This window comes from Melanerpes formicivorus, unplaced genomic scaffold (genome assembly GCF_026170545.1).
Source record: "Melanerpes formicivorus ecotype bairdi unplaced genomic scaffold, bMelFor1.0.p_v2 SCAF_80, whole genome shotgun sequence".
Classification (NCBI taxonomy): domain Eukaryota; kingdom Metazoa; phylum Chordata; class Aves; order Piciformes; family Picidae; genus Melanerpes; species Melanerpes formicivorus.
The window spans coordinates 2,274,844-2,300,838 of record NW_027142432.1 but is presented as its reverse complement, the minus strand read 5'-3'; the positions used below and the strand labels follow the sequence as shown (position 1 = coordinate 2,300,838).

Sequence of the window (25,995 nt, the reverse complement as noted above, 5' to 3'; positions counted from 1 at the left end):
TTTACAAGACTCCTCTGTCTCTGTTATGAACTTCTAGATGGGAAGAATTTTTCCTTGCATGTTGCACACACAGGGAGCACAGCTGCTCCCGTCTGCAGCCTCTGGGTCACAGCAGACAGGCCAACACTGAATCAGAAATGGTCTGAAGAAAGACTGTGGTGGGGAAACAACATTCTCACAAGGGTAAGAGCACCAGCAGCACCCAACCAGAGAGAAACCAGATTGTGAGTGACATCAGAACTGCTCTGCAGGAGAGGACAAAAAGTTTATTGCTTCTGAAAGCATCTGGTCATCATTTTCCTCAGGGCATCCTTGAGCTCCTGGTTCCTCAGGCTGTAGATGAGAGGGTTCACGGCTGGAGGCAACACTGAGTAGAGAACTGCAAGCACCAGATCCAGGGATGGGGATGAGATAGAAGAGAGCTTCAGGTAGGCAAGGATTACAGTGTTGACAAACAGGGAGACCACAGCCAGGTGAGGGAGACAGGTGGCAAAGGCTTTGTGGCGTCCCTGCTGAGAGGGGATCCTCAGCACTGCCCTGAAGATCTGCACATAGGACACCACAATGAACACAAAAAAGACAAAGACTAAACAGGCAGTGACCACAATAAGCCAAAGTTCCCTGAGGTAGGATGTGGAGCAGGAGAGCTTGAGGATCTGGGGGATTTCACAGAAGAACTGCTCCACAGCATTGCCCTGGCAGAGGGGCAGGGAAAGTGTATTGGCTGTATGCAGAAGGGCATAGAGAAAGCCACAGGCCCAGGCAGCTGCTGCCAGGTGGAGAGAAATTCTGCTGCCCAGGAGGGTCTCATAGTGCAGGGGTCTGCAGATGGCAACATAGCGATCATAGGACATGGTGGTGAGGAGAAAATACTCTGCACCAATTAGGAATACTAAAAAGAAGACCTGGAGAACACATCCTGCATAGGAGATGTCCCTGGTGTCCCTCAGGGAATTGGCCATGGACTTGGGAACAGTGGTGGAGATGGCACCCAGGTCAGTGAGGGCGAGGTTGAGGAGGAAGAAGTACATGGGGGTGTGGAGGTGGTGGTCCCAGGCTATGGTGGTGATGATGAGGCCATTGCCCAGCAGGGCAGCCAGGTAGATGGCCAGGAAGAGCCAGAAGTGCAGGAGCTGCAGCTGCCTTGTGCCTGAGAATGGCAGGAGGAGGAAGTGTGTGATGGAGCTGCTGTTGGCCATCTGCTGCCTGTGGGAATGTCTAAGAAAGAAAAGAAAGCAAAATTTGATGACAGACTCCTCTGAGAAGAAGCACTCCAGGGGGCACAGCAATCCCCCAGCTGAAATGGCTTTGTTATCTGCTTTGTTCTGGCTGAGGCTGCTGTGAGGAGCAGGAGCTCAGGCCATGTACTGCCAAGGACTCATCTTGGCTCTGCTACAGTGGAGCTACTGTGCCCATCAGGCTGCTCCCTCTGCCTTGCACTTTCCCCTGTGCTGCCTTGCAGATGTTCTGCCCAAATTAGCCTTTAGGACCCCCCCAGCTCTCTGTGCTCTGAGGAGAGCAGGAGAGCTCTGCTTCAAAGGACAGTTCTGTGAACTCTTCTCTGTCCCAGCCCAGAGGTGCAGCTGTGAGAGACAGAGCAGGACTCAGCCTCTCCTGAAGAGAATCAAAGGACTCTGGGAACAGAGTGCTGACCCCCAAGGAAAGGCTCAGCACTGCCCAGTGCCCTGTGGCAGAGCTGGGCCTTCCTGGGGGCTGCTCCAAGCCCAGCAGGATAGGCAGAGCAGTCAGGGATCCTGGAGATGAGATGTTCTAAAGAGTCATTGCTCAGCAGAGAGCACCCAGAGACATCTGCAGAGAAGGACTGAGAGAGCAGCCTGAACACAGCCTCCCTCAGGGCTTCCTGGCAGCTTCCCCTCATCCCCAGCCCATGTCTCTCCTGCCTGGAGCTGACCCTGCCAGGAAAGGCTCAAGAGCATCTCAGACTCACCATGTCAACACCTGCAGTGACTTCGCCTTCAGTGAGCTCTCAGCATGCTCCCAGTCCTGGCTGTCTTGAAGCTCTTTCTGTTTTTCTCATCTCCCTGAGATGCCCTGGCAGTGCCCTCAGCCCTGCTGTGCTGTGCAGGGGAGCTGCTCCTGGCCAGAGCTCCATGCAGCCCAGGAGCCTGGCCTAGCTCAGCACAGATGATCAGCCCAGGGCATTTGAAGGAGCCCTCTGGTGGCTTTGGTGCCAGGTAAACCTCAGGGACTGAGAGGAGGCTGATGAAACCTCTCCAGAAGTCAAAGTTAGAGTCAAACTCTGAAGTTTCTTGTAGTGTTAATTGGTTCCACTGGGGGACACTACAGGGAAAATGTCCTTACGGTCTGGTGAGAGCAGAGAACTGAGGCAGTGCTGACAGGTCAGGACAAGCAGCTAAAGGTGGCTCTGCTGCTGAGGAAACCTGGAGGGGTTTCATTGATCCAAAGGGCCAAGCCCTGACCCCCAGCCCCTGGCAAGCCAGATCGTGTCCCTCACCTGTGGCTCAGGGATCCTCTGGGGGTGGTGGGGAATGAGGGTGAGCAGTGAGCAGGGTAGAAACTTGTCAGGTTTTGCTGTGGTTTGCTGCTGAGAAGTAATGAAATGTCCCTTTAAAAATACTTTTCATGAGATACTTTGTGCCTCTCCAATTAGCTGCAGAAACCTTGGCAATAATTAGAGGTTCAGCAGTATTTAATGAGCCCCATGGAGTATTTGGGGCTGATTACATCATCCTTAGGTACTGCCAGGAGACTCTGCCAAGGTACTGCCAAGAAGCCTCTCAAGAAGTCCAAGTCAGAAGCAAACTCCAAAGTACCTTGAAGCACTGATTGGCCTCACTGAGGCTTGTTACTGCCAAAGGCTCCCCAGGGACTCGTTAGAGCAGCTTGTTAGAGGCCAGGATTGAAGGGAGACAAAGGCAAAGTGCAGGGCAGAAAAACTTGCCTTTGGTCTAGGAAGCAGAAAGGCCAAACCCTGACCACTGCCCTTGCAATAGAAGAATCTCAAAGCAAAGTTTCTCCTCACAGGCCTTGGTGGCAGAGGCAACTGCCAAAGGCAAGGGCACAAAGACCTTGTTCCTGTTGGGCCTCTCAGCCTTGCCAGAGCGCTTGGCCATCTCTACTGCAGCCTGTCCTCCACTGTCCCATGCCTGCAGCTCTTTCCATTCAGGCTGCTGACACCAATCTTGCTTCCCCACCCAGCTCTCCCCCTGCCATTCCCATCCCTTCCCTGATCTGTCTCAGCTCTCCCTGCCATTTCCTGACACCTCTGGATGGCCTCATGCATAGCAGCTCTGCCCTTTGAGGGACATTTCCTTGGCCTCATCTCCACTCTGAACTTTCTGAGCTGCACTTTGTGAAGGTTTTGGACAAGTCTGAACACAGCTGGTGACCAAACCAATGTCTTGTGACAAAACCAAGAGATTCCAAAACAGGCAGTGTAAGGTGAGGAGAACTCCTCCTGGCTAGCTGATGGAAGGGAAACTCAAGGTTCTCCAAACCAACAACAGGAAGAAGTGACTCAGAGAACTGAAAAAACTCAACAGCTAAGGCTGTGCAGTGTTGGTGGCTGAGAAAAAGGATGACACCAAGATGTGCTCAAGCACCAGCCCTCAGCAGAGGCCACTTGATTCATACACATCATGGCTTATATCTTTTTCTTTCTGTGTCCATGTGCCCTTTGTACTTAAGTGATTGGTTTAGGCTGGGTGTCCAGGCACCTCTCTCCCCCTTTTGGTACCCTGGGGAGTTCTCTCTGTTTCTTCCTTTGTTGTTCACAGATCTTCTTCCCTGCAGTTGTTTCCATTCGTGATTCAAGGGCAGAGCTCTGCTTAGTTCAAGGTTAAAGCTGCCCATGGCCACCTGCTTTATCTACAATTCCTGCTTTTTGCCCAGGGCTCATTCTCTTCTGCAGGGCCCTTTGCAGGCATGAGAATGAACAGGGCACTGCCAACACCAGGATTAATCCAATCAGCAATATTCACAACCCAGTTTGTAATACTCTTATGCCTATGTTTAGAATGATCACTTCAGTGTGTACCACACAGACCATCAAATTCTGCCCAGCCCTGACTGTGAGCTGATAACAAAGAACCAACAGCAGCTCGATTTTGCAGCCTGGCATGGCTGACACTGTCCTCATCAGTGGCTCATTCAAGCAACACTTTTGATGTTTCCTTGTCTTGTTTTGCAACCCAAGATGCCAGTTCCCTTAGCTGAGCTGGTGCTTTGCTGTAGCAATTTGAAGCAAGATTACCCTGGCTGCTCTGTGTTCAGCTTTGTTCTTCAAACCTCCATGATCATCTCATTCAGCTGTTAGGCTAAGCCTGCATGGCTTTAAGGCAAAGGGAGTGTGATTAAAGATCATAGTACTAGATCAGCTCCAGATCTATGCTGCAGGTACACACAGCTTTCTGCTTGTAAGGTCCCTGAAACATCTAATTCTTGAGGCTGTAATGGGGCAAAGAGCAAATTATCATCCCACATGTCCTGATGCTCAAAACAACTTACTGCTGTGTTACAATTGAATTTTGACAGGCATTTAAATTCCAGGTTTGATTTACTGAATGCAGCAGTGCTGCCCAAATGTTTTGCTATCCCATGGAGTTAGTTGATGTGGGCTCAGGGCACTGTTTCCATGGAAAATGATCTGCAGTAGGCCAAACACAACAAGCAGAGACTCACTGGACCCTGGCACCTGTGGAAACACAAGCATAGCCATGGCCCCACGTCACAAGATCCCAGGGGCCTTCTCTGTCAGGGGTCTGTAAATTGCAGACCTACACTGGGGCCTTTTCTGCCAAAGGATTGCTCACAGACTGCAATGACAAGAAATGAGTTACTATGGCAGGGTTCATACCACTCAGAGAGATGGTTAAATAATTCAGGGTATAGGCAGCTTTCCACAGCCTGCTGTGTGGTGTCTCCCCCAACATTCCCTGTGGTGGTGAGAGAAAGTTCAGTTCTCCCCCCCACAAAGAAACCACGGCTGACTCAGTCGGAGAAGCAAAAATGAATATAAGCTGTATTTACAATCAGGATGAGATGCAGTGAATCTATATGCAATATACAGGATTTACAATATATACAGAAATATACAGCAAAGTTATGTTAGATGCTTTCCGTTGACATCTTGGATTATCGTGACAGTCGTTGAGGTCAGTGCTAGGCAGGTTTGCTGACTGTCATTTTCATGACAGTTGTGCCGTGTTGGTGTGTCCTGTGGTGAGAGGGTTGCAGCACTTTGCAAAGTTGGTGGTTCTAGGTGTTGCCATGAGCTAACTATCTCTTGTTGGTAGCACTAACAAACTTCTTTTTTGCTATGGGGTATTCTGTCTTTCCCCTTTTTTTTGGGGTGGTTGTGGGTATTTATTTGGCTCTGCAGAGGGACCTCGACCGACTGGACAGATGGGCAGAGTCCAATGGGATGGCTTTCAACAAGTCCAAGTGCCGAGTGCTGCACTTTGGCTACGGCAATCCCATGCGGAGCTACAGGCTGGGGTCAGAGTGGCTGGAGAGCTCCCAAACAGAGAGGGACCTGGGGGTGCTGATCGACAGCCACCTGAATATGAGCCAGCAGTGTGCCCAGGTGGCCAGGAGGGCCAATAGCATACTGGCCTGCATTAGGAATAGTGTGGCCAGCAGGAGCAGGGAGGTCATAGTGCCCCTGTACTCTGCTCTGGTTAGGCCGCACCTTGAGTACTGTGTCCAGTTCTGGGCTCCTCAGTTTAAGAAGGACATTGAAACACTTGAGTGTGTCCAGAGAAGGGCAACAAGGCTGGTGAGAGGCCTTGAACACAAGCCCTATGAGGAGAGGCTGAGGGAGCTGGGATTGTTTAGCCTGGAGAAGAGGAGGCTCAGGGGTGACCCCATTGCCCTCTACAACTACCTGAAAGGTGGTTGTAGCCAGGAGGGGGTTGGCCTCTTCTCCCAGGCAACCAGCACCAGAACAAGGGGACACAGTCTCAAGCTGCGCCAGGGGAGGTTCAGACTCGAGGTGAGGAGGAAGTTCTTCACCGAGCGAGTCATTCGGCATTGGAACCGTGTGGTGGGATGGAAGGTAAGGCCGAGAAGCCTCCTCCCTTCCCCCTTTGTAAAGTAAAAGGGAAAAAAAAATTGAAGGGAAAGGAAAAAAAAACTCGCAAGCTGAATTAGCAAAGCAGTGGAGCTATATTTACAAAGTGATGTAGGGTTTGCAGGGAGATATTTACAAATTTACAATATCTACAATATATACAAAGATATACAACAGAGTAACACAGAAATGAGAGTGCCCCCCCCCTCGGCAGAGAGGGGTCCCCCACCTCCGCTCTCCCCTCTCTTCCCCCCCTTTCCCCAGAATGGGATAGAAAGAGAAAGAGAAGAGAGGAAAAAAAAGTTAGGAGCAGTTCGTGTTAATTGGAAGGGAGTTAGTATACAGGCCTGGTGTCTGGATTTCAAGGACGAGGCCTTGGCAGAAAGCCCAGCACAGGAAAGCTGTTGCCTGAAGAAGAGGCGGAAGCAAGACTGACTGAGAAGTGCTGGAAATGTCCAGTATAGTCCCAGCTCAGAAGTGCTTCCTCCCACTCATCCAATGAAATTAGTTTAGACTATTCCTTCCGTTTACCAACTTCCGTCCACCATATTCCCTTTCTTAAGGGGGCAACGTCAACCGGCCACAAACCGGTTGCCCAGGGAGGTGGTTGAGTCATCGACCCTGGAGGCGTTCAAGGGGAGATTGGACGTGGCACTTGGTGCCATGGTCTAGTCATGGGGTCTGTGTTGATAGATTGGACTCGATGATCCTCGAGGTCCTTTCCAACCTAAGTGATACTGTGATACTGTGTTTGTTTTCAGCCTACAATGAGAATGCATGTTGTGTTATAATGAATTTTGATTTTCCCTCTAAGTGTTTAAAATTATAGCAAACTGGTGAGATAACGTGTAAGTCCATATGAACATTTTCTCTTATCACACAACAATCAAACCACCATAATATTCAGTCCTAATTCACATGATGCTGTGGTAAATTCTTCTGATTGATGCTTTTGATCCCAGATTATCCTAGCAGTTACTGTGATCGATGTTCGACTGCATGGGAAATGCTGTGTGCTCATGGCCTTGATTCTTCCACTGTTGTTTATTGTGATGATTGCAGTTGACATGGGGTAGTTGTTTCTTGCTGGTGTCAATAAAAACCTTTAGCTATAAAATAAACATCCTCTTTTTGCTTTTTTATGGGGTTTTTATATATATTGCAAACATTTTTTGAATTTTATTTTTTTATTTTGTTATATTATTTTTAAAAAATTTTATTTTAACTTTTAATTCTAATATTTTTAGATTTTTTCTGTATTTTAATTTTTTTTATTTAATTTTTAAAACTAATTTTTTAATCCACTTTTAAATTCAAATGTTAAAAAAATTAATTATTTTTCTATTTGTTATATTTTTAAAAATTTTTTATTTTAATTAATTTTTATTCTTTGCCTGTTTGTTTTATTTAATCTACTTTTTAATTTTACTTTTTTATTTCAATTTTTAATTTTTAAAAATTTTAATAAATCTTAAATTTTTATTTTTAAAATTTTTAATTTCATTTATTTTTATTTTACTTTGTTTTGATTTGTTAAAATTTAATCTATTTTTTAAAAAAAAAATTAATTATATTTTTATTTTATTTTAATTTTTAAATCTAATTTTAATTGTATTTTCCTTTTTATTTTTTCATTTTAGTTTTATTTTATTTTTATTTAAATTTTTATTTTAATTTTGTTCAATGTTATTTTTAATTTTTTAAATTTTTTTCTTACTTTTTAATTTAATTTTCAATATTATTATTTTTCAATATTTTAATTTATTTTTTATACCTTTTTAATGCATTTTATAAAGTTATTTTTTCATTATATGTATTTTTTATCTATAATTTTTACTATTTTGTAATTTTTAAATTTTAATCTAATTTTTCCTTTAATTTTAATCTAATTTACTTTTAAAATTTAATTAATTTTTTAAAATTTTCATTTCTTATCTATTTATTTTATCTATTTAAAAAATGTTACTTGTTAATCTATATTTTGTTGTTTTAAATAATTTTTAATATATTTTTTAATATATTTTAAATTTTATTTTTTAATATATTTTTTCCTTTTTTTTTTTTAATTTTAGTTTTATTTTTTAGTTTTGTTTTTGTTCACCTTGTCAAATGCCAGAACATCCAGCATTTTTACCTTCATCTCACGAGTCAAATCTGGATTAGTATTGAATGCCATATGTAAGGTATCGCTGATGGAGCGGCAGACAATGTGTGTAGGGGGTGTGGGGGGTGGAGGGTGCGGAGCCTTCCAAGTCTCCCTTTTTGATCTCAGTTAGAACCAGCACCGCAGCAGCTGAATCAAGAGTAGACTTTTCTGCTTTTATAGATTGCAGTGTATGTGACAATGTGCCACAGGGTGCTATAGCAAAAAGCTCCTTTTGAGCCTTTAGACACCTCATCCCGCAGCTGGACTCCAATTTTGTCCCAGGCTTCAGAAGTAAAAGCTTCTTTTACTGTGGGGATAAGACCTTGATCCGGGCCCAGGCTAATACCCCTTTTAAAATCCCAGAATTATAAGTAATACTTCTCATGGAGAGGATACTTTGGAGGACTTTTAGCACAGCCTCTTCTTCTTTACTGAGTTCTACACCCATTTCCTCCCTGTCCGCTCACCAGATCCTGGTGAGATTCTCTTCCTTCTCTGAGCGCACACTGCTTATTTCTCCAGCACTGGGGCAGTGCTGATCCGACCGGCTTTCTATCCCCTTTCGCAGCGTACCTCTTATGCTGGGCTGAGCAGCATCGTAGTCCGAGGGTCCCATCCATGAGTTTGGGTGCCAGTTGTTGATGACAGAGTACGGAATCAATACGGACGACCAATATGATCTAAGTATTGTTCAGATTAATTAAGGAAACTCTACAGCTTATTATAGACTCACAGAGCATAGCTGGCATAAGTTCATTGGTTCTCTGCAACTGTCCACATGTCCTACTGTTATACACCATTGGTTAAACTACTAATATCACATGAGGTTGTTGATCGATGTATGCATGCTGTTATTCCCAGATAACTCTCTGTGTTTATAGCTACCAGTGCCCTGCTTTAGTTACATGCTGCAGGCACAGCACTGTTTTGCTAAACTGCTAGCTACGTTTGTGTTTATGGTAAGCATGGCCTACCACCATGTCAGGCTCTAAGCATATACTGCCAGATTGGTTACACTGCTTACTGCCACCATTTCCACAATTAACCACAACCAAACAGCTGTACCTGTGTGGGCGGTATCACTGTCACATTTGAGGTTGGAAGGGACCTCAAGAAACTATCAGGTCCAATCCCCCCTATCACTTAGGATAGTCCACACAGGAGTGTACCCAGGTGGGTTTTGAAAGTCTCAGGAGAAGGAAACTCCACAACCTCTCTGAGCAGCCTGTTCTAGTGCTCTGTCACCTTCACTGCAGAGAAGTTGCTCCTCATGGTGAGGTGAAATCTTCTGTGTTCAAGCTTGAACCTGTTGTTTCTTGCCTCATTACTTTGCACCACTGTAAAGAGATTGGCCCCCTCCACTTGACACCCACCCCTCAGGTATTTATTTATACACATTGTTGAGATTTTATATTAATAAATTGATTTAAATTATGTTTATATTCATAAAGAATTAATATATTTGTATTAATGTATTTGAATAAATATTAACAATTCATAACAGTGCTAAACAAGGTTAAATATATTCCTCATAGAGGACTTAGTAATACATATGCATTAGAGTGATAAAAACTTCTTTGAAGAGCTAAAATCCTTCCATTTCTTGCTCTTTGCTGCCCTCTTCTGTCCTTGTGTCAATGTTGTAGTCACTGTGTCATCATCTTGTATTTTTCCTGTTGGTCCTCTGCCAATCCCGCAGGATTGTTCTCATCTTGGTACTGAGGCCCAGGTGGGTGAGACCCCATCCTGTTTTCCAGACTCAGCCTTATCTCTCCCTCTGATGTCTAGGGCTGTGGGCAGCTGCCTTATGTCCCTCCACTCTACCAAGCTCAATGGTTCCTTTATTGATGGCTGAAAGCTACTCTAATGAGTGGGAAAGTTTCTAACAGTTAGTGAGGAGTTAATGAGTCTCCTTCCTTCAGATGTCCTGCAGAGAGTGCTGGGCAGGCCTCAGGTGAGGGCCAGCTCTGAGGGGCAGGGGTTGTGTTTGGGCTAGGTTGAGGCCTAGGGTTAAGGTCAAAGGATCAATGCCAAGGGTAAAGGCTGGGGCCAAGATGAGCAATGGGGGCAGAGTCAGGGTCAGGAGTGGGTTTGGGAGGGGATGAGCTGTAAGGGGTGAGATGCAGGGGGGGTTCAGCTCCACTGTGTTAGAGCAGGGGACTGAGTAGAGAGGATGGGCGGGGCCCAGTCTGTACTGTGAGGTGTGGTATTTTCAATTCAGACACCAGTAAGACTCCTGCACTGCAGAGGACTGGGTGGGGAGAGAGGGAGAGACTTCCCTTCCTATGAGCCCACCAAGAGTGGGTTAGACATTCCACCTTGCCAATGTCAAGATCCCAGACAAGAGATTAAATTTCTTGGTGTGATGAAGAGGTTATTAATTTATGAAGATGAAATATGAATTATATAAATATTAATTAGTATTAATTATTAAAATTATCACTAACCAATGAATCACTATTTTATATCCATATTCTAGTGCATGATTGTGAAATACATCCCAGAAGTGGTTCAGTATTGATCATTTGGACTCAATTAGAATATTTACAGAATTAATTTCTATTAATATAACTCAGGCTGCAATTCTGCTGCTTGTCCACCAGGTGGTGACTCGATGAGATGCTGGCAGCTGCTTAACTCTATTCGGAGGCATTACAATGTGTCAGAGGCTGGAACTAGAAATGTGCTGCTAGGTGCAGGTGCTTTGAACTGAATGTCAGTGAGTGGGAATCAGGTGGAAGATACACTGTGTCCTTTGTTTGTAGCAAGGTTAGGTTCCGGCAGGCTGCTGCTGCCAGGGCTGGCTCCTGGGCTGACCTGGACAGAAATGGCGGAGACAACCTTCTCCCTCCCACGGCAGCAGAGAGGGGATGGAATGTAGGCTTGCTGTTAGGCAGGCTCCCTTCGCAGGACTCAGGCAGCTCCCTCTGGACAGCAGGGAGTGGTCCTGCAGGGTTGGCCTGGCAGGGCTGATAGGGCTGATCCTGGGATGGGGCTGGCCCTCGTGGCAAAGATCTTCAGGGCTGGTGAGGGCAGCCCCAGGGAAGAAGCACAGCTGTGTGGCATGGCAACTTCCTTTTTGCTTGGCTTGAAGGAGCTGGGAGGAGCCTATTAGAGTGGTCCTGGCCCTGGAGCACAGGGCATGAACGGTGCTTTGGATTCCCCTGGGGTTCACTGGGCACGGAGCAGTGGAAGCATCAGCTCCTCTTCTCATCCCTCAATGGCAGGGTCACGCAGGCAGTGCTGGTCCTGCTTTCTGAGCTGACACACAGGGTTGTGCAGCTCCTCAGTCAGCTGCTTCAGGCTGCGGCAGATGTTTGCACTGCCGGACTCGGCTAAGTCCCTTCCCTGGCAACTGGGCAGATCTTACCCTCGGGGGTCCAGTCCTCTTGAAGGCACATCAGGCTCTTCCGACCGGTGAGGCTGGCAACACAATGCTGTAGCTTCTCAGACTCTCAGTGTTGGTCTCTCCTCTGGAGATACTCTCAGGGCTGAGGCTCAACAGGCCTGCCCAGATGCTGGCTTAATAGTAAGGCTAAGGCACAACCTTAGACTCAAGCAAGGAGAGAGAACAAAGAGAAAGAGGGCAACATATTTACAAGCTGGGGTAATACTGATAGGTTTCTGGAGGCTGGATGTGGCCAAAGGGCACTCTCATAAAAAACTGGCTGCAGCCTATGGGAGGCATGAAGCTGGAATTATGCCATACTTGGCATCAGCACCATCATCCCATGCCACAGGTGTGCACAGGGATCTGTGCCACCTCAGCCTTTGTCCCAGTCTGTACTGGGAGTGGGACAGGGAAGCAAGTTAGGAATGGGAGAGAGCCAAGTCTGAACGGGGAGGGGCAAAAGCAAAGCAGTTTGTGTTGTCACATGGCCCAGTCTAAACTGGGAGGGGACCATGGGATCTGATTTCCACAAGAAGAGGTTGCAGAGTGAACTGGGATGGGTCCAGTTTGTCCTGAGAGCACAGTGTGTGCTGAGAGGAGGTGTGTGGATGCATTCTGTCCTGGGCAGGATTTCAGTCTGTCCTAGGAAGGGTGCAGAGCATCCATTTTGCACTGGGAGAGACCCAGGTGGTACGGAGAAGGGGTGAGGGGATCCAGTTTTACTTCACTGAAGCCTAGTCTGTCCTGGGATGATAGAATCATAGAATGGTCTGGGTTGGAAGGAACCACTGAAGGTCATCTAGTGTAATCCACTCAGCAGCCAGCAGGGACATCCTCAAGCAGATCAGGTTGTTCAGAGCCCTGTTGAGCCTCACCTTGAGTATCTCCAGCAATGGGGCCTCAACCACCTCCCTGGGCAACCTGTTCCAGTGTTCCACCATCTGCATGGTAAAAAACTTCTTCCTCACCTCCAATCTAAATCTGCTCTGATCTAGTTCGAAGCCATTGCCCGGGGCCCTGTCCTTGCAGGTCTTTGCAAACAATCTCTCTCCATCCAGTACCATTCAGGCACAGGAAGTCTGCTACTAGGTCTCCCCAGAGCCTTCTCTTCTTCAGTCTGATCAACCCCAGCTCCCTCAGCCTGTCCTCATAGCAGAGCTGCTCCAAGCCCCTGACCATTTCTGTGTCCCTTCCCTGGACCTGCTCCATCAGCTCCATGTCCTTCCTGTGTTGAGACTTCAGAGCTAGATGCAGTACTCCAGGGAGGGTCTCACCAGAGTATCACAAAGTGGCAGCATCCTCTCTCTCCACCTCTGGCCATGCTGCTTTGGATGCAGCCCAGGCTGCCCTTGGCCTTCTGTGCTGCAAGCTCACACTGCCTGCTCCTGGCCAGCTTCTCCCCCACCAGCACCCCCAAGGCCTTCTCCTCAGGGCTGTTTTCTATCACCTCCTCTCCCAGCCTGCATTGATAGTGAGGATTGTTCCAGCCCAGCTGCAGGACTCTGCTCTTGCTCTTGTTGAACTTCATGAGGGTCACCTGGGCACCACCTCTCCAGCTTGTCCAGGTCCCTCTGGATGCCATCCTGCCCTCTGGCATCTCATCAGCACCACTCAGCTTGGTGCCATCTGCACACTTGCTGGTGGTGTCTCCATCCCTCTGTCTATAGCACTGATAAAAATATGAAACAGCACAGGATGGGATGAGTGGAGTCAATTTGTACTGGGACAAGGCCTGGGCTGTATTGAAGATGTTAATAGGACCCAGTTTGAAATAAGAGATGGCCCAGACTGGACTCTGGTGTGCTTAGGGTATGGAGTTGTGACTGTGACAGGGCCCAGCCTGTGGCAGGAGGGGTTAAAGGAACCCAGTATGTACTGGGAAGAGTCCCAGACTGTATTGGGATGTGGCCAGGGGACTCAGGTTGTACCGGGAGGGGTCCCAGTCTGGTCCTGGGAAGGGTTCAGGTGATGTAGGTTTTCCTGGGAGCAGGCACAGTTTGTTCTGGGAAGGAGTCCTGTTCTCTGGTTTGCATTGGGAGGGAAGCAGCTGGAACTGGGAGGAGGTCAAGGCTTCAACTTTGCAGTGGGATGGTCCCCAGTCTGTACTGGGTGATGCCAGTGGATGTATTTCCTCTGGGACAGGTCTTGGACTATACTGAGATGGGATCAGGGCATCAGTTTGCACTCGGACAGGGCCTAGTCTGTACTGGGACTGCATAAGGGGATAAAGCTTTTGTTGAGACAAGGGCTAATGGGCATTTGGAGGGATTAAAGGGACCCTGCTTGGACTGGGACAAGGTCCAGACTGTACTGGGAGGGCATGAGGGTGTGCAGTTTGTACTGGGATGGATGTATTCAGTACTGGGAAAAGAGCCAGGGGATGGATAGATTCTGTGCTGGGATGAGACCCTGGCTGCAGTGCTAGAGGACAGTATGATCCAATTTGTGCTGGGATGAGGCCACAACTGTACTGGGAGGGGTTAAAGGGACCATGTTCAGACTGAGTCTACACTGGAAGGGGGTCAAGGTATCCAGTCTGGACAGTGGAGTAGGTGCAGTCTGCAATAGGAGGGGCTTGGGGTATGAAGGCATGAGGACACCTCCTGTTCTGATGGCAGTGCTGCTCTGGAGCAGCTCTGTGCTACAAGCAGCCCTGGACTCTCCCTGCCTGGAGTGCCAGCACTGCCACACAGTAGCACAGTGCCCAAGCTGCCAGAGCACTCAGGCCTTGCCCCAGCACAGAGGCTCAGCAGGAGAGGGTGGAAGAGAAGAAAGAGCAGCTGAGGACAGCATAGGCTCTGGGGCTCCCTGGCACTGCTGCTGTGCTGAGACTCTGCTCCTCCATCTCTGCACACAGGCACTGCCCTGCAGCTCCACAGAAGCCTTGGAAGAAGGAATTCAGAGAAACAACTCCCTGCAGGGTCCTTTATTGTGTTGAACATAAAGGGAGCACAGCTCCTCCTGTCTGTAGCCTCTGGGTCACAGCAGACAGGACAATGAACCAGAAATGGTCTGGAGAAAGACATTTGTGTGGGAACAACATTCTCACAAGGGGAACACCACCAGCAGCAGCCAGAACTTGAGGAGCCAGGCTGGGCCTGCACTGACTGACATCAGAACTGCTCTGCAGGAGAAGACAAAGAGTTTATTGCTTCTGAAACCAGCCACAGATCAGTTGGCTCAGGGCAGCCTTGAGCTCCTGGTTCCTCAGGCTGTAGATGAGAGGGTTCACTGCTGGAGGCACCACTGAGTACAGAACTGACACCACCAGGTCCAGGGATGGGGAGGAGATGGAGGAGGGCTTCAGGTAGGCAAAGAAGGCAGTGCTGAGAAAGAGGGAGACCACAGCCAGGTGAGGGAGGCAGGTGGCAAAGGCTTTGTGGCGTCCCTGCTGAGAGGGGATCCTCAGCACTGCCCTGAAGATCTGCACATAGGACACCACAATGAACACAAAACAGACAAGGAATAAACAGGCAGTGAGCACAAGAAGTCCAAGTTCCCTGAGGTAGGATGTGGAGCAGGAGAGCTTGAGGATCTGGGGCACTTCACAGAAGAACTGGTGCACAGCATTGCCCTGGCAGAGGGGCAGGGAAAATGTATTGACTGTGTGCAGCAGAGCATTGAGAAAAGCACAGGCCCAGGCAGCTGCTGCCAGGTGGACACAAACTCTGCTGCCCAGGAGGGTCTCATAGTGCAGGGGTCTGCAGATGGCAACGTAGCGATCGTAGGACATGATGGTGAGGAGAAAATACTCTGCTGCCATGAAAAAGGGAAGCAGAAAGACCTGAGCAACACATCCTGCATAGGACATGTTCCTGGTGTCCCTCAGGGAATTGGCCATGGATTTGGGCACAGTGGTGGAGATGGCACCCATGTCAAGGAGGGCGAGGTTGAGGAGGAAGAAGTACATGGGGGTGTGGAGGTGGTGGTCCCAGGCTGTGGTGGTGATGATGAGGCCATTGCCCAGCAGGGCAGCCAGGTAGATGGCCAGGAAGAGGCAGAAGTGCAGGAGCTGCAGCTGCCTTGTGCCTGGGAATGGCAGGAGGAGGAAGTGGGTGATGGAGCTGCTGTTGGCCATCTGCTGCCTCTGGCCATGGAGACCTGTCCAAGGAGGGAAAGGCAGTGACAAGTTAGGGCACACTTCTCTCAGCCTCATGGTAACCTCCCTCCCTGCGCGGCATGAGGAATGGGTCAGCTGAGTCACATCACTACCAACCCATGGCAGAGTTCATCGCAGCTTCAAATGCAGCAGGGTCCCAGAATTGCCATGAAGATTCCTCTGGTGTCAGAACAGAAAGTGACCAACAGCTCAATCCCATGGAACAAGAGTCCCATCGTGGTGGGTTAAAATTTCCCCTCAGCATTAACTTTGCCAGAGAAGCTCAGTTAGAAGCAAATGAAGCTGTATTGACAAGCAAGAGCTACACTCTACAATGGAATGAAATGAACAGGTACAAAACATACAGGAGTGACAATATTAGACAGCTATTTACAATTACCCAACAACACAAAACCAGAGACCATGGAAGCTGTTCCACTGCCCGTACCCCCTGCCCCCTGTTCCAAGAGAGAAAGGAGGAGTGAAGAGAGAAAAAAAGCAGTGGGTTAGACTTAGCCAAGGGCAGACAAAGCAGGTGATCTATCCAGAGCGAAGCAAAAGAGCTGACATCAGCAGAGAGGAGAGAGAATTGTTATGGTACAGCTCCTCTGATTCCAGATATTTAACCAATGAATTTGTTTAGAATAATCTTTTCTTTTCCTTTTCACACCCAAGAGTGATCTATTTATTTTGTTTCTACTTTTCTGCTTAAAATCTGTAACTAAATTTTAAAGGCATAGCCTAAAACCACCACACCCATGGAGAGGTGGAGAAACAGGGAGCAGGCCTGTGGTGCTGCCGAGAGAGTGAAGGGAAGAGAGAAAGGCAGAGGGGCTGGGGGTGAAGCCTTCTCCTTACCCAGCTCTGCTCACTGCTGCTCACAGGATGGAACTGAAGGGCTTTGGTCCTCCTTCTGTGTGCACACTCCAGGAGCCTTCAGCTGAGCATCAGGTGCCGAGATGGAGATGCCTCCAGGAGCTACAGCTGCAGTGTCCTGCACCCACAGCCTCACTGTATCAGTGACTGCAGTGACTTCTCCTCCAGTGAGCTCTCAGTCATCCTCCCAGTCCTGGACAGCTTGAAGCTCTCTCTGCCTTCCTCATCTCCCTGAGATCCTCTGGCAGTGTCCTCAGCCCTGATGTGCTGTGCTGCTGCTTGCCAGAGCTGTCTCCTGCAGCACTGCCTGCTTGCTAGCAGCACCTTCCAGCCCATGAGTCTGGCCCAATAGGGCAGCAGATGACAAGCCCAAGGTGTTTTAATGACTCGTGTAGTGGCTTTCGGTGCCCTGTAACCCTCAGGGACTGAGAAGCTGATGAAACCTCTCCACAAGTCAAAGTCAGATTCAAACTCTGAAGTTTCTTCTACTGTTAATGGGTCCCAGTGAAGCATACCTGGAAAGGGTCACTAGGGTCTGGTTAGAGCAGAAGGAGACAGTGGATCCAAGGGAAGCTTCACTGGAGGAACTGAAGTACCTCCAGGCTGTGGTGAGAGCAGAGAACTGAGGCAGTGCTGACAGGTCAGGACAAGCAGCTAAAGGTGGCTCTGCTGCTAAGGAAACCTGGAGGGGTTTCATTGATCCAAAGGGCCAAGCACTGACCCCCAGCCCCTGGCAAGGCAAATCCTATCCCTCACCTGTGGCTCAGGGCTCTGATTCACCCTGTGAAATCATTTTTATCAGATGCTTTGTGTAATAATAACCTCTCCAATTAGCTGCAGAAACCTTGGCAATAATTAGAGGTTCAGCAGTATTTAATGAGCCCCATGGAGTATTTGGGGCTGATTACATCATCCTTAGGTACTGCCAGGAGACTCTGCCAAGGTACTGCCAAGAAGCCTCTCAAGAAGTCCAAGGCAGAAGCAAACTCCAAAGTACCTTGAAGCACTGATTGGCCTCACTGAGGCTTGTTACTGACAAAGGCTCCCCAGGGACTTGTTAGAGCAGCTTGTTAGAGGCCAGGATTGCAGGGAGACAAAGGCAAAGGACAGGGCAGAAAAACTTGACTTTGGTCTAGGAAGCAGGAAAGCCAAGCCCTGGCCACTGCCCTTGCAATAGAAGAACCTCAAAGCCTCAAAGCCAAGTTTCTCCTCACAGGCCTTGGTGGCAGAGGCAACTGTCAGACCCAAGGGCACAAAGGCCTTGTTCCTGTTGGGCCTCTCAGCCTTGCCAGAGCCCTTGGCCATCCACACTGCAGCTTGTCCTACACTGTCCCATGCCTGCTTCTCTTTCCCTTCAGGCTGCTGACACCAATCTTGCTTCCCCTCCCAGCTCTCCCCTTGCTATTTCCATCCCTTCTCCGAGCTGTCTCAGCTCTCCCTGCCATTTCCTGACACCTCTGGATTGCCTCATGCATAGCAGCTCTGCCCTTTGAGGGACATTTCTTTGGCCTCATCTTCAGTCTGAACCATCCAAGCTGCACTTTGTGGAGATTTTAGCCTCTTCACACTCCTCAGAAGAGCTTCATCCTCTCTGAAACCACCCTTCAGACTTCTGCACACTGCTATGGCAGTGCCCTGCGCCTCCATTCAGCAGGCTGAAGCAGCCCAAGTGCCTCAGGCTCTCCACAGAGACGTCAACCTCCGTCCTGTCAGATCTCCTCTCCAGCCTCTGCAGTTGTTCTTCATTCCTTCAGAGTGGACATTCCCAAAGTGAGACACCAAGCATCCAGATGTGGCCACAGCAGTGCTGAGTCTGGGGGGAGGACAACTTCTGTGTTCAGGTGGCCACACTCCTCCTTCTGCAGCCCAGCCTCAGTTGGCCTTTTCCACTGTGGTTGGCCTTTACTCCCTCCCACGGCATTTGGAATGGTTCCCCTCAAACCCTGTGGAGCCTTTCTGATTGGGTGGTTTGAGCCTTAACTAGTACTTAAGAGCTCAGATAGGGGAAAGGCTGAGAATGCTTCCCCTGCTCCCCCCTACCTCTTTCCCAATAGACAGGAAAAAGAAAGGGAAGTAGCAAATCCAAGAAATAATTTGGAGTTGGCTTGGAAGTAGAGAGGTAAAGAATTTTCTTGAAACAATATATATATATATATATATATATATATATATATATATATATATATATATGTGACAATAGTAGGTAAGTTTTCACAAGGGCAAGGAACAAGGATGGATGGGTGTCAATATGAATGACCAATACGATCTAGTATTGTTCCTTTATTGTTCCAGTGTTGTACGAGTATAGTGCGAGTATAGCATTGTATAGTGCTAATTTAGAGCTAATATGGAGAGCTAATAATAGAGAGTGCTTATTAAGGGAACCTTTACAGCTTATATAGACTCAGAGAGCATGGTTGGCATAGCTTCATTTTTTCATCATTTTTTTTAAATTTATTTTTTTACCTAGTTTTAATCTTTTTTTTTTTTTTTTTATCTTATATTTTTGCAAAAGTGAAAGAACCTGGGTGGAAAATATTGTGCTTCTGAGAAACCTGGGCACCTTAAATCAAATTGCCCGACTGCTGGACAGACTCGAAAATGCTGGAATTGAATAGAAGGGGGGGAGTGTGGTGGTTTAAGGCTATGCCTTTAAAATTTAGTTAGAGATTTTGAGAAGAAAAGTAGAAAAATATAAATGAATCACTATTGGTTGTAAAAAGGAAAACAGATTATTCTAAACAAATTCATTGGAGAGATATCTGCTATAAGCTTGGCTGTACCAAAACCCATTGGAATGGGCTGCCCGAGGAGGTGGTGGAGTCACCATCATTGGAGGTGTTCAGGAGGAGACTTGATGGGGTGCTTGGTGCCATGGGTTAGTTGTTTAGGTGGGTTGGATTGGTTGATGGGTTGGATGCGATGATCTTGAAGGTCTCTTCCAACCTGGTTGTTTATTATTATTATTATTATTATTATTATTATTATTATTATTATTATTATAACAATTCTTTCTCTTTTCTGATCTCTTCTCTTCTTGCTTCACTCGGGAGAGATTAACCTGCTTGTCGGCTGACCTTGGCTGCGTTGTTTTAGATAAGTCTAACCCACTTCTTTCTCTCTGCTCCTTTCTCTCCTGGGACAGGGGGAGGGGCAGCAGTGGAACAGTTTCCCTGGTTGTAGTGGTTTGAGCCTTAACTGGGAGTTAAAGGCCCAGATGGGGGAAAGGCTGAGAATCTCTCCCCCACTCCCCCCTCCTCCCTCCAAACAGAGAGGGAAAAAAAAGGCTAAGGAGCAAATCCACTGAACAATAATCTGGAGTCGGCTTGGAAGTAGAGAGGTGAAGAATTTTCTTTAAACAATATATATAACAATAACAGGAAAGATTCACAAGGGCAAGGAACAAGGATGGATGGGAGGGGGACAGAAAAGAATAATACAAAACCAGTCTCTCTCTGAGGAGGTGCAGAGGCAGCAGGGAAAAGGATCAGGTCCGGCCACGTGGCTGAGGAGCAGGAGGGCAGCTGCAGTAGCTCTCATCCAGCACAGGCAGGAGCCAAAAAGGAGATCCAACAGCTATGATGTCCTGCTTTTTATACCCTAGCTGGGCAGGGAGGGGGGAGTGGAACAGACTCAGCTTTCCCAGGGGGGAAACGCCCTTCAGGGAGTGTAAAGTACCCGCAAGCCCTCCACCCTGCTTTCTTCTTTTGTTTTCAGAAAAAGGTGTTAACCCACCACAATCCAACCCTCTGTTCCACTTCCTCTCTCCTGCCACAGCCCCTTCATGTGATTTTGACACATGGTATTTGAAGCCTTGGTGCAAGTCTCTTGCTATCCCTGCTTGCTCTCTCCCAGGGCAGTCTCTCTCTCTGGTGATGGTCACTGTAGGTGGTGCTTGAACTGGGCAGGCATGTGGAAAAGAATCAGGAATCAGTCTGTCTTTGAAAGGGAAAGGAAAAAGTCAGGAACAGTCTGTTGCTGTAGGGACATCAGGAACAGTCCATTTCTGTAAGGACATCAGGGACAGGTGCAGGTGAGATGATGCAGGAGCTCTCTGGGTTGCTGTGCAGTGGGTACGTTGAGTCCTGGATGCTGGGCTGGTATTAAGCTAGGATGGAGAAACTTAGAACAACTTATAACTATTCACATAATTACATTGATGAGTGTTGCCTCCTCCGAGTTCATCCTCTCTCAGCCAGAGTCACGTTCTGCTGTGGGATACACTGAATGTCCCCAGTTTCTAACATAACCCAGTACGTGTGACCAGGCCCCTCAGCCGAGACCACCCCTCGGGTTGGTTTGCCCCCACCAGCAGCAGGGAAAACCCACACTGACTTCCCCAGCTGGTTCTTCTCAGCAATCACAGGAACTCCATCTCCATCCACTGTTTGCAGCAGGTCGGACTGGGCAGGACCAGCTCGGTTCACAGCTCCTCTGCTGGTCACTAACCAAGTGGCTTGAGCTAGATGCTTTTCCCAGTTCCTGAAGGTTCCACCCCCCATGGCTTTTAGGGTGGTCTTTAGCAAGCCAGTGTAGCGCTTGATGTTCCCTGCAGCTGGTGCATGGTATGGGATGTGGTAAATCCATTCAATCCCATGTTCCTTTGCCCAGTCCCTTAGGAGATGGTTCTTGAAGTGGCTTCCATTGTCCCATTCAATCCTCCCGGGGGTGCCGTGTCTCCACAGGACAAGTCTCTCTAGGCCCAGGATGGTGTTGCAGGCAGTGGCATGAGGTGCTGGGTAGGTTTCCAGCCACCATGTACTTGCCTCCACCATGGTCAGTAGGTGATGTTTGCTGCTGTGAGACCAAGGAAGGGTGATGTAGTTGATCTGCCAGGCCTCTCCATATTTATATTTCAACCATCTCCCCCCATACCACAGAGGCTTCATGCACTTGGCCTGCTTGATGGCAGCACAGATGTCACACTCATGGATGACCTGTGAGATGTCCTCCATGGAGATGTCCACTGATCTGTCCCCAGCCCACCGGGATGTGGCATCTCTCCCTTGGTGGCCAGAAGTGTCATGGGCCCAGTGAGCTATGAACAGCTCACCCTTGTGTTCCCAGGCCAAGGCTATTTGGGAGATTTTAGCAGCCAGATCTGCTTGGTGGTTGTGTTTGTGCTCCTCTGTGGCTCTGCTCTTGGGGATGTGTGCAGCCATGTGTCATGCCTTTGTTGGCAGCCTGTCCAGGTGGGCAGCGATGTCTTGCCACAGGTCAGCGGCCCAAACAGGCTTCCCTTTTCTCTGCCTCTCGTTCCTCCTCCATTGCTTCAGCCACCCCCACAAGACATTGGCTACCATCCAGGAGTCAGCAGAGAGGTACAGCACTGGCCAGTTTTCTCATTCTGCCACATCCAGGACCAGCTGGACAGCTTTTCCCTCTGCGTACTGACTGGATTCACCTTCTCCATCCCTTGCTTCTGCCACTTGCCTTGTTGGGCTCCAGACAGCTGCCTTCCATCTCCGCTTGCTGCCTAGAAGCTGGCAGAACCCATCTGTAAAGAGAGCATAGCCCTTCTTGTTGTCAGGGAGATCATTGTATGGGGGAGCCTCCTCAGCACAGCTCACTGTCTGCCCTGGTGGCATTCACAAGTCAGCACCCTCTGGCCTGTTGGGGATCACTTCCACTGTGCCAGGGCATTTGAAGCTCCCCATCCAAGCTCGCTGAGTTATCAGGGCCATCCACTTACTCCAGGTAGCATCTGTGGCATGATGTTTGGTTGAGCCTCTCCCTTTGAACATCCAGGTCAGGACTGGAAGTCTCAGAGCTAGAAATAGAGGTGACTCAGTCCCAATTACCTCAGAGGCAGCCCGGACACCCTCATAGGCAGCTAGGATTTCCTTCTCTGTCGCGGTGTAGTTGGCCTCAGAGCCTTTGTACCCCTTACTCCAGAAACCTAGGGGCCTGCCCCTGGTTTCACCAGGAGCCTTCTGCCACAAGCTCCATGTAGGACCATTCTCACCAGCCGCAGTGTACAGCACATTCTTGATCTCTGGCCCAGTTCGAACAGGTCCCAGAGCCATAGCCTGGACCACCTCTCGTTTGATCTGGTCAAACGCCACCTGCTGCTCAGGTCCCCACACAAAATCATTTTTCTTCCTTGTTACATGGAAGAGAGGCTTCACAATTTGACTGTACCCGGGAATGTGCATTTTCCAGAAGCCCACAAGCCCCAAAAACGACTGTGTCTCTCTCTTGTTCGTGGGCTGCACCATAGTGGCTACCCTGTTCACCACCTCCTGAGGGATGTGGCAACGGCCATCCTGCCATTGAACACCCAGGAACTGGATCTGCCTGGCAGGCCCTTTGACCTTGTTTCTTTTTATGGCAAAGCCAGCCTCCAACAGGATATCAATTATCCTTTTACTCTTCTGGTAAACTTCCTCTGTTGTGTCACCCCATACAATGATGTCATCAATCAACTGCAGATGCTCAGGGGCTCCACCTTTCTCTAAGGCAGTCTGGATCACCTCATGGCAGATGGTTGAGCTATGGACCCAGCCTTGAGACAACCTATTCCATTGATACTGTACTCCCCTCCAGGTGAAAGCAAACTGTGACCTGCATTCTTCTGCAATGGGAATGGAGCAAAAGGCATTAGCAATGTCCCTTGTGGCATACCACTTGGCTGCCTTCCATTCCAGCTCATACTGGAGCTCCAGCATGTCCGGCATGGCAGCACTGATTGGAGGAGTCACTTCATGCAGGCCATGGTAGTCCACAGTCAGTCTCCATTCCCCATTTACCTTCCACACTGGCCATATCGGGCTGTTGAAGGGGGAGTGAGCCTTGCTGATCACCCTCTGGCTCTCCAGTCATCGAATCAGTTGGTGTATGGGGTGCAGAGAGTCTCTGTTGGTCCTGTATTGCCTGTGATGTACTATGTGAGAGGCAAGAGGGAACTTCAAATCCTGCACCTTATGGCTGCCCACTACGGAGGGGTCATCTGAAAGCTCGGGCATGGTGGACAGCTGTTCTTTGCCTGCAGTCTCCACAGCTGCCACCCCAAACGCCCACTTGTGCCCCCTAGGGTCCTTGAAGCATCTCTCCTGCAGAAAGTCAATGCCAAGAATGCAAGGTGCATCTGGACCAGTCACTATGTCGTGCTTTCCCCATTCATTCCCGGTCAGGCTTATCTCAGCTTGCAGTACAGTCAGGTCTTGTGAGCCTCCTGTGACTCCTTGAATGCTTATGGACTCAGCCCCTTTGTACCCCGATGGTATCAGGGTGCATTGGGCCCCTGTGTCCACCAGAGCTCGGTACTTCAGGGCTTCTGAAGTGCCAGGCCATTTCACGTACACATCCCAGTATACTCTGTTATCCCTGGCCTCCACCTGGCTGGAGGTAGGGCACCTCTAATGCTGGCGGCAATGTCCACACTTGTCACATGGTCCTGTGTTACTAGGGGAAGGGTCTCTTGAGCGAGAGGGACCCCTCCGGGAAAGTGGGGCAGCCCTTCTCCTGGATGAGTTATCCCCAGTGTGGCCACCTTGCAGTTCCCACACTCTGTCCTAGAGGGCAGAGGTGGGTTGGCCATGCCAGGTGTCCATGTCCTCTCCATGGTCACAGAGGATCCTCCACAGAGACCCCCTTGACATCCCCTGATTGGCTTGCTGGGTTCTGCGAGGTCCTAGGCCCCTCTAGTGTGACTTCCTCACCATCCCTGCTTGTAGATGATTTTTGCCTCCTATTCCTGTGTGTGGTGACAAGTGCTAGAGCTTCAGGAGTTACATGTAGAACTGCTGGTGGTGGGGCAAACCCTTGTGCCTGGGGCTCAGGCTGAGATCTGGCACACTCACTACAACCCAACCCTTCCCTCTTTGTGTTTGCACAGTGCTTGCAGTGCTCACAGCACACACCCACCCATGTGGTTGGAGCTTACGACAGACTGCCTTGTCCCTCTGCAAAGAGCTCTTCATGGGTTAGCTCTTCCCCCACCCAACATCGTCACAAATGCCCCTATAAGGATTATGTTTAAGCATAGAGAGCATATTGCAATGTATGGCAATTTTCCATCCCTGCTTGGAGATGATTTTTGTCTCCTTTTCCTGCGTGTGGTGACAGATGCTACAGAAGCTTCATAGGCAGGAGCATCAGGGTTTAAGTGTGGGTCTGCTGGTGGTGGGGCAAACCTTTGTGCCTGGGGCTGAGATGGAGCAGCCCTTTTCACTGGGCAGAACTCACTCAACCCAACCCCTCCCTCTTTGTGTCCCTGTTTACAGTGCTTACAGTGTTCACAACATCCCCACCCCTTGGCCATCAGAGCTCACAAAGGACTGTATCTGCTCACTGTAGGTCTGCATAGAGCTCTTAATGGGTTAGCACCTCCCCCCTCTCCACACAGTGGAGTGAATGCTGTTATGATTATTACATTTATAAATAAAGAATATATTGTTATAGAATGCAGTTTCCCCACAAAGACATTTTTGTCTACAGGGTTAGTTTCATAGCCTGCTTCAGAAACATTCTCTATGTCAGAGAAGTTTCACTGCCAGTGAAATTCATAGAATTTAAGAGGTCCATGCCCAACTGCATTGGGAAAGCTTTTATCCAGTCAAGCAGCATCTCTGTCATTAACCAAACCACGTGACATGGGTCCAAAAGATCCAGCCAAAAACCTGTCCAAAAGCTTGGAACATTAGAGCCTTCAAGATCAACATCTCTGCTTCCAATCCTTTCTTTCCAAAGTGCTGGCATTGGAGCACCAAAATATTGTAGTGGTTTAAGCTTTCACTGGAGTTTAATCTGCCAAAAAAAGTAAATAACCTGGAGTCAGTTTGGAAGTAGAAGTAAATTTTTAAACAAAATATCTATAGCAATAACAGAGGGGGATGTACAAGGGTAAGGAGTAAGGATGGATAGGAGAATATGCAACCCCAAATGTGGATGGCCTTGTATCTCCCTCAGTGCATGTGGAGTTCAGTGCTCTAGAGAAGTGTGGATGCGGCAGGGAGAGGATAAGTCCTGACCATGTGGCAGAACCAGGAAGTCACCAGAAGCTGTGGGTCCTTTCAAACAGGCAAGGCAGGAACAAAAAGAGCACATGGCTGCCATGGTCTCACCATTATAGTCTTGCTGGATTGGGTTAGGGTTAGGGTTAGGGTTAGGGTTAGGGTTAGGGTTAGGGTTAGGGTTAGGGTTAGGGTGCATTATGGTCAGGGTTAGGTTTAGGGTTAGGGATTAGGTTTAGGGTTAGGGTTGGGGGTTTGTGTTAGGGTTAGGTTAGGGTTAGGGTTGGGGTCCATTAGGGTTAGGTTTAGGGTTAGGGTTATGGATAGGGTTAGGTTTATGGATAGGGTTAGGTTTAGGGTTTGGGTTAGAGTTCAGTTAGGGGTAGGGTTAATCTTGCTGGATGGGAAGTAGGAGCAACACAGACCGATTTAGTCCCAGGGTCCCCTCCTCCCAGGACGGAGAAAGCAGATCCACTA

At 48.7% G+C, this 25,995-nt stretch overlaps 3 protein-coding genes across 3 annotated transcripts in view; all 3 read right to left on the bottom strand.

Annotated features, from left to right (window-relative positions):
• LOC137454440 (zinc finger protein 850-like) overlaps positions 1–25,995 on the bottom strand; it is a 107,579-nt gene that overhangs the window by 65,630 nt on the left and 15,954 nt on the right.
• On the bottom strand, positions 267–1,199 carry LOC137454411 (olfactory receptor 14J1-like). The gene has a single exon (XM_068164453.1). It carries the CDS (start codon positions 1,197–1,199, stop codon positions 267–269), a length of 933 nt encoding a protein of 310 aa, XP_068020554.1.
• Positions 14,735–15,667, bottom strand: LOC137454410 (olfactory receptor 14A16-like). The gene has a single exon (XM_068164452.1). It carries the CDS (start codon positions 15,665–15,667, stop codon positions 14,735–14,737), a length of 933 nt encoding a protein of 310 aa, XP_068020553.1.